The sequence below is a fragment of the Nicotiana attenuata genome, unplaced genomic scaffold, assembly GCF_001879085.1.
Source record: "Nicotiana attenuata strain UT unplaced genomic scaffold, NIATTr2, whole genome shotgun sequence".
Taxonomy (NCBI): domain Eukaryota; kingdom Viridiplantae; phylum Streptophyta; class Magnoliopsida; order Solanales; family Solanaceae; genus Nicotiana; species Nicotiana attenuata.
This window is the reverse complement of record NW_017670239.1, coordinates 2487562-2496238: the sequence shown is the minus strand read 5'-3', so window position 1 is coordinate 2496238 and position 8677 is coordinate 2487562. Positions and strand designations below refer to the sequence as shown.

General features: G+C 34.5%; 1 protein-coding gene across 4 annotated transcripts; it reads left to right on the top strand.

The window, feature by feature from the left end:
• Positions 1–2857: 2857 nt before the first annotated feature.
• Positions 2858–8459, top strand: LOC109236457 (AT-rich interactive domain-containing protein 1-like). Of its 4 annotated transcripts, none has more exons than XM_019402638.1 (3): positions 2858–2986; positions 3483–4446; positions 7271–8459. In XM_019402638.1, exons 2-3 carry the CDS (start codon positions 3496–3498, stop codon positions 8102–8104), a joined length of 1785 nt encoding a protein of 594 aa, XP_019258183.1. In that variant the 5' UTR covers positions 2858–2986; positions 3483–3495; the 3' UTR covers positions 8105–8459. The 4 variants fall into 4 exon arrangements, with proteins under 4 accessions (XP_019258183.1, XP_019258182.1, XP_019258181.1 ...); XM_019402637.1 differs by having other exon boundaries at positions 3338–4446; XM_019402636.1 differs by lacking the exon at positions 2858–2986 and having other exon boundaries at positions 3073–4446; positions 7280–8459.
• Positions 8460–8677: the final 218 nt, after the last annotated feature.

Below are 8677 nucleotides of genomic sequence, written 5' to 3'. Positions count from 1 at the left end.
TTAAGTGTTAGTTGTTGAATTGATAAAAGCTTTAATGATATGTATTAATGGCAGTTGATGAAAATGATGAGTTTGATATAAATGTAATTGCTAGATAATCATAAATGATTACTAATAACATTTATGAGCAAATGAATATGTTGGAATGGAATGGATAAGCCAAGGCTTCACCCTAAGTGTTGAATTGTTAAATATGGTGAATTGAACTCGTGAAGTGTAATTTTATGTTGTCAAGTCCTAATATAAGTAAATTGAAGCTTGTAGTTGGAATACTGCTTTGCTTCGTTGGATCTAGATAATTGAAAAGTGACAGAGTCACATTGAAGCAAAGGGGGTTCATATGATGCCCCTCGCATATTTTTTTACTTATTATACACACACACATATAAGAAAATGCATGATAAATACAAGGGTTGAATCCCCTTGACTTGAAACAGAAGTTTGATATAACCTATTTTTATAAAAGTTGATTCCTCTTAATAATATTTCTGACTTTGCCAATGATTCCGAGAGAAAGAGATTTTTTCCTTCCTATACAATATTTGAAACTTATTTACCATAATTGTCCTAGTTTTGTATATTACCCACCCTAAATAAGGATTACTTACAAATTATATACAATTCATTATTAGTGCCTTAAATTAGGGGATTTAGTTACATCCTTTTTCTTTTTCTCTCCTCTCCTCTCTCCTCACTACCGCCTCTCACGTTAATTTTTCTTTCTTTCTTCATCACTTTCTCTCACCGTGACTAATTAAGTTTCAAAAGTCATGGTGTTAAAGACAAGCAGAGAAGAAGAATCAGTACTATCAGTAGAGAAACTAGCAATGGCGAATCTGTAGATATAATGAAAAGGAATCAATCATTGGGGCGTAAAATCTTTGAGTGCAAAAAATGCAAAAAACAATTTGATTCGCTTCAAGCACTTGGCGGACACAGAGCAAGTCATAAAAATACAGCTATTAACAATTTTGTCAAATACGTATGCAGTCCCTATTGAATTCAAATTTGGGTTTTCAAAAACCATTATTTGTTTGGATTGGGTGTTGTTGCAACAATTGAGAATATTGTTTGGAGTTTATATCTCAATTTTGAGGATGTTTGGCGAAGATTAGACTTGGTTTTGGCTGAATTTCAGATTGAAACTCGAAGAAGAAGAAGACGACGACATGACATACAATGTACTTACGAAATTGTAGTAAAGTTGTAGTAAAATTATAGATAAATTATATTCTGTTGTAGTTATATATATTTTTTTATTTGAATGTTGTATGCAAGTTAAAAAATAGTTGTATGATGATAAAATCCAGTTACCTCCCCGTGTATAATTTGAGAAACTAGTGATATTTGACATAACAACAGCTCTTGGTATTTAACTCTAATATTCACACAATTAAGCATCACGAAATTCTTCTTTAGCAAATGTCTTTCAACGAATAATGCTTATCTACAACTTTCACACATTATTTCCACCCAGTTAAATACAACTACAATAACATACAACTTAAATACAAATTTTATACAAAATTTAAACAATACGTCTTTTGTATATTTTGTATTAAAGTTATACATAGTAAAAACAAATATAATACAACTAATTATATATTATACAACTTATCTAAAACTTATCTTCAACTTATCTACAATTTTCATACATTATTTCTACTCAGTTATATACAACTATAATATCATACAACTTAAATATAATTTTTATACAATGTTGCTCAACTTTCATACAATAGTTAAATAATATATATATATATATATATATATATATATATATATATATATATATAACAGAATACAATTTTTCTTTACTACAATTTCGAAAATATAATGCATATCATGTCTTCTTCTTCTTCTTCTTCTTCGGGTTTCAATATGAAATTCAGCAAAAATCAAGTCTAGTCTTCACCGAAACACCCTCAAAATTGAGATATAAACTCCAAACCATATTCCCAATTGTTTGCAACAACACCCAATCCAAACAAATAATGATTTTTCAAAACCAAAATTTGAATTCAAAGCTTCAAAGCTTTTTAATGGTTGTCAATGGTGAAATTATTGCTCTCTTTTCCTTTGCTTTACATTACTGAAATTAGGGAATGAGAGATAGAGAGAGACGTAGAGAGAATTCTCAATTCTTTGCAACAACACCCAATTCAAACAAATAATTTTTTTTGGGGTTAATTCTCTAAGAATACACCCAAATCAAATGTAAGAATATCAGCTCCTTTCCCTTTTTTAGGAGCTGTTCTTTGAAGCTATTTTCTTCTTCATTGAAAATCAAGCTAAGTACAGACGTTAATGGAGGTGATTTTTTGAAGAAGAGGGTAAAAATTTAGAATGCTTATGGAAGAAGAGAGGAAATAGGCGTTAATGGAGGGATTCTGAATTTTGTGAAGAGANGGGGGGGGGGGGGGGGGAGGGGAGGGGATGTAGAGAGAGAAACGTGGGAGAGTGAAGATACGTTAGAGTGATTTTAGGACACTAATTATTATTATTAATTCCCTTAAAATGTACATAAATGATAATTGGGTATATAAAATGTAATTATAGTAAAATTTGAATAGGGAGAGTAATATAATTTCATATAGTGTATAGGAATGTAAAAATCGAAAACGTCAAGTCCATTCAAGCCCGTTAAAATTTAAAGCCCGTAAAAGTTGTGTTTAGAATGAATCCAACCCATTTTGACACCTTTAAAACACAATTCTAGTAGGTTTTAGTGTCTTTGGAAAACCCTAATATACAAATCATTCCCCCCACCCCACCCCTCCCCTCCCCTCCCCTTTCTCTATCTCCTACTTTTTAGTGCACAAATCTTAGATCTACGGCTACCACAAATCTAAGTGTTACAACAAAACGTTTTGTGGAAAATAAAAAAGAGGGTTAGAAACCAAAGGGCCAAGAAAAGAAAACAAGTCAAAGAAGAAGAAAGAAAGAAGAGGTCACCCCCCTCAACTTCCAATTAGACATTTTACTGGTACGTCTTTCTGTATTTTTTCCCCCAATACCCCCAAATATTATTATCATATTCAAGAATTAGAAAAACACTCCACCCCACGCTTGACCCCCACCCCCTCCCCCACCTCCCAATCCCGCTCTCCTTGTGAAATTTTTTCTTGGGGTCCCAAAATTTGGCTACTCTTTTTTTTGGGTCATAAATATCTTCCCGCCTAAAGCAAAAACCAATCGACACCCATGTACACCACCTGCTTCCATTTCTTTCAATGGTAAAACTTTTTAAACCTCATTTACTTGTATGATTTTTGTGTTTTTTTTTTGTGTGAAAGAGGTGGCATTTTTATAGGTTTTGGATTTTACAAAATGGCAGGGTGGTCGAAGAGAGTTGATGGGTCAGGTCTAGAAAGTTACAGGGAACCTGAAATTGTTACAATACTCGATAAGCAACTTCTTGTTAGTAATGAGGATTTTAAGACTAAACTGTTAACAGTGGTTAATGGGTTTTTGCGTTTTAGGCCATTTCCTCCAATGCTTGGTGATGGGAAGACAGTTGATTTGTGGAAGCTGTACTTAGTTGTGAGGGAGAAGGGTGGGTACGATAGGGTTTGTAGTAGTGGTTATTGGGGTGTTGTAGCTAAAGAGTGTGGTTTTGATTCGACTTCCGGTTTGGCTTTGAAGTTGGTATATGTTAAGTATTTAGCTGCATTGGACAGAGCAATGCTGAGTCTTGAGCAACCTGATAATAATGAAAAGAGTGAGGTTAGGAAGAGTGGTGCCTCGGGTTTTAGTGGCGTTCGGATGGACCTTGAGCTGGATTTGAAGGAGGTTTTGATGAAAATTTCTGATGAAAAGAAGAAAGATAAGGTATATGCAAATATTGACTTGAGCAATGGTGTTGAGGTTCAGGATTTTGTTGGTTTGGTTAGATGTTCTGAGAATTTCGTTGGAAAGCAAAGTTTGGACCACAATGATTGTGATGTAAAGGGCATGGATGAAAGAATGAGTGTTGTCTATGATGAAGAAGACTCAAAGTTTGTGAAAAGAAATGGAGACATTCAACGTGATACAGATGACATCCGGCTAACAAAGTCTAGTGAGGATGAGGAAGATGGCATTACTAGGAAGAGGAAGTATAGTGATGAAAGGATGAGCGTCGATTATGATGACGAACAATTGAATTTTGTGAATAGAAATGGAGTTGTTCAGTGTGGCGGAGATGACATTGGGCTGAAAAAGTCTAGCGGGGATGAGGAAGATGGCAGTACTAGGAAGAGGAAGCGAGAGTCTTACTTGGGCATGCTCAAGTGGGTTGCTCAACTTGCAAAGGATCCTTGTGATCCTGCCATTGGACATCTGCTGGAAAGATCTAAGTGGAAGTCTTATGGGAATGACGTTGTTTGGAAGAAGGTTCTTTTGTTAAGAAAGGAAATGGTTTTGGAAAGGAATGTGGATACAAGTACTCAGTACTCCATATGGCAGGTACTTCATTTCTCCTGTATATTGAAATTCCAACTTGCTTATGAAGTAAACTTTTTTGCTCAACAGTTTTTTTTATTTATTTATTAGATAAACCTATTTCATTTGTGTAGCTCCGGTGGAATGTTAACTGCATTTTTATTAGTTAATGGCTTAATGTTGTAGTGGACAGGAAGCATATCTGCTTGATCTGCGTGCACCATGTAACTTATTTTCATCCATACTGTTGCATTTTTGCTCAGTATTTCTGCTAAATTATCAGAAGACATTTTCAAATGCTTTCTTTTGGGGATGCACTGGTTCAAGAACAATGTTAGGTCCGAGTAAGGATTTCTAGATTTCAGGGAAGATGGAATATAGAAGGGTAGAGGACAGCGATAAACCCATGACTCTTAAATTCATCTTTAAGTTGTGATGCAAGGACTACTTTTACTTGTTCTAGAGAAATTTAGGTTTACATGTGCAATGCATTATTTTATCAGATATATTTTAGAGGTCTAATTAAAGCTTGGAGACAGAAGGTACTATTTACACAAATTAAGGTTCATATGAACTCCTTTTTTATGAATATTCCCCTTTACTTTGACTTTCATGGTCAATTTGGCCTTTCAAAAATGCTGTAATGAGAAATTGTGATTTTATAAAATGACTAAATAGCAAAGTATGACTTACTATTCAGTCTTTACCAATTCAGTTGTACATGTCTGATAAGATGAGTTGAAGATGTTATCTGCTCAGTATTTGTCGAGAAACATGCGTAATATTTTTCACTTTTGTGTCACAGAATGGTAGACTAGATGATAAAGTTTTGTTAAGAAGAGAAAAGTGGGATGGCGAACTTTTTGTGTTATTTAAAATGTAGTTATACTTCTCAATTGTAAATGGACAACATTGTGGTACAACTCAATAAGGGAAGTATGACAAATATTTCAGTACAGGAATATATTATAGATTAATAGATGATTTTATAATTTCCAAATGTGCATGTATTTATGTCAAAGTCTGTTCAACTACTAACAGGGAAAATTAGTAAATGTTTTAGGACGAGGATCGTGTATTTCTATGGTGGGAAAGACTACTTGAAGCATTTGAAAAATTCAAGTTTAGTTTGTATCCAATTTGTCATGTTGAGATTATGAGGAATTTGGAAAGTCTTTGAAATTGGTTTTATAAGTTTATTTGTTTGTATGTCCCATTCGCCTTTCCTTTTTTTGGGGGGCGTTGGGAAGAGGGAGATAGATGTTGATAATTCTTGATCTTCTGTTTTCTTCAGTAATGACATTGACTCTCTTAGAAAAATGCTAGAAAATATCCATTTTTAATAGTAGTTAACATGTCAATGAGTGTGTTTGGAAACTTGTCAATATGCTCAATATTCTAATATGGACCTTTGCTTTTAAATATATGGACGGTAGATCATTGAGAACCAACGAAATACCGAGCCTAAAATCTATACTTATGTCCCTATTCCACATTATAGGTTTTGCTTCAAGAAATTTTAAATACTTGGATGCTGAGTTGAAAAGTTATAATAAATCTGGTGGCTACAAAGCGGCACTTTAGTAGAAATACCTTAACTCTAGTAAAGGAGACACAGTGAATAACATACCACTTGTACGTATATTCCTGTCACATTCACTCTCAAACCCATCTACTTATCACCAAAAAAAAAAAAAATCTCCTTATAAGAAAAAATTCTCATACCAGTTTCAGAGATCCATGCCTTCTGAAACTATTTGACTAGGTATGAGATCGTGGAGTTTCTTTTTGTTAATTATACTCAAACTAGAGCTTTGATGCAAAGTTGGATAGGTTTGGTATCATAACATCATTAAAATTGAGTTTACTAAATATGAAACTTTTGAAATTTGGAAATGGTATATTGAATACTTTTTGATGTGTCGAAGATATTGTGATGTGCCTTAATCGAAAATCTGTCGTGTAAAATTTGATGAATAGGCATCTTTAACATGTGACATGCGGTATTTTAAGAATTCTAATACAATTGGAGCTTTTATTTGTCTTCTTACAAAAAGAATGATTTAGTTTGTATGCTTTTCCTTTTAATATGAATAGTAAAGCATAAAATAAGGGGTATATTCTTAATTCTTATTGATTTGTCATATTTTCCAGTATTTGGTTGGTGTCTTTCTTAGAAAATGGCAGTAATTTGGATGGTTGAAGTTTGCTTTCCAGATTCTTTAGTGTCTCATATTCCCAAGTGACCATGCCATATTTGATGTTAGGGGATTCGTGCTCATAGTAACCCAAAAAGTAAGGCATGTTGGGTCATTGCAGACCTTCTGTATCCCAGTTTAATTATATCTCTCATGTATATAGTGCATTCTCCTTAAATGGTTTAGCCTTTTTTTTTTCTTTCCTAGATCTAAAATGCTTCATCTAAATTTCTGCCAGGCAACTGCTATGTGTTTCAAGTGTCCTTCGTCTACATGTTTTAAATTCATAACCAATGGACTTCCACCATGCCCAATTTTAATACAACCTATATATCTTGATAGAGTTATGTGCTTCCAATTGTGAACCCTTTTTATGCAGTGTGCCTCTTATGCTGCTAATTCAGTAACCAAGATAGCTTCCTTGGTTTATTCGGCATTTTTATCAATCTTGAAATGTGTTTAGTTCACAGTGTGCAGAGTTGAAAGCTCGGAGTCTGGTCTTTTTTGAACCTTTTAACCCTTTCTTCCTTACTCCAGCTGGCAACCTCATTTAGCCAATCATGATAATATAAATATTTATGCTCTGTTGATGATCATAAATTTACTCATATCCCGGCTTGGGTTAATTCAAGATTTTCTTTGCATTGTAGCACAAACAGAAAATGCATCCATCTATGTATGATGATAATAGTGGGTCTGAGCGACTAAGGTGCAGCCAAAGGGTCCTATCTGCAAAAGATTCTTCGAAAAAGACCCGGCTTTTATCAACAACATCATTATCAGGTTCTCATATCAGTGAAACTCTGATTGATGGACCTACTGACTCTTCTGTCGAGTTAGGAGTTTGGTGGAACCGTCGGCGTAAGAAACTAGTATCGATTGGGTCAGAGTTTCAAGCGGAAATTCCAGAATGGAAAAATGATATCTATGAATCTGACTCCAAAAGGTTGGGAACCCGAATCTGGCCGCTGGATAAAAATGAACAGAACAGAATGTTACTAATTGAAAGAGATCCTGCTGGGAAAGGAAGGCAAGATACATGTGGATGTGAATATCCAGGTTCTTTTGACTGCATCAGGTTTCACCTTTTTGAGAAAACAAGGAAGGTTAAATATGAGCTAGGATCCGCCTTTTATCACTGGAAATTTGACTGCATTGGTGAAAAGGTTGCACTCTCTTGGACAGAAGAAGACCAACAAAAATTCCACGATATAGTGAAGTCGAGCCCATTGTCTGAGGATGAGAGTTTCAGTTACTGGCCTGAACTTTTTAAGGTCTTTCCTCACAAAAGCAGGGAATCTTTGGTAAGCTACTATTTTAATGTCTTCCTTCTACGGCGAAGAGGTCAGCAGAATAGGATGAATGCAATTGACATTGACAGTGATGATGATGATTCAGGGTGTGGACCTAGATTTATTTGTTTTGGGCGGGATAAGTTCTCCATCTTGTGTTCCCCGAAGAAAGCACATCTAGATCCTAAATAGTAACCGAAGGTTGATCACCATCAATGGCCTTATTCAGAAATGTAAATTTGGAGGAGTCTTGTTCTTTTTTGCTTCAGCAATTTTATAGGTTGGTGGATATTGGGGTTTAAGGGTGGTTTACGGATATCAATTTTTGATCTACATTTCTCAATGTACACAGTTTACAACAAGACTGCTGGGAGCACACATTTTTCACCCAACAGCAAAGTCTTTGAGTTTATATATATACATGCTGCTCTTAACTAAAGTTACCATTTTGTTCTTTGTTTGATAAGCTCAGCACCTCTGAAAGTGCTGAGCTTTTGAATGGTCCTTTAATTCAAAGATTAATTGGAAAAGTGATGATTCAGATTGACAGTTTGCTCTTAGTGTTTGGAAGAAAAGGCCAACTTGTTAGATAACCTTTCCTTTTCCCAGTTTTTGTTGCAAAGAATATAATAAAAAATAAAGAATTTTGATGATTTCTAGTAGAGATGATTTGGTTAGATCATGCCAGCAAAGCTAGTCTCTTTTATATTGTGAAGTCTCTATCTTCTTTTATTAGTTGAGGGTCTATTGGAAACAGCCTTTTTG

Bases quoted from the DNA above. Each gene is read 5' to 3' on its own strand.
- LOC109236457 (XM_019402635.1), top strand. From the start codon at position 3,331: ATGGCAGGGTGGTCGAAGAGAGTTGATGGGTCAGGTCTAGAAAGTTAC. The intron at 4,447-7,270 runs GTACTTCATTTC...TTTGCATTGTAG, and splicing joins CTCAGTACTCCATATGGCAG to CACAAACAGAAAATGCATCC.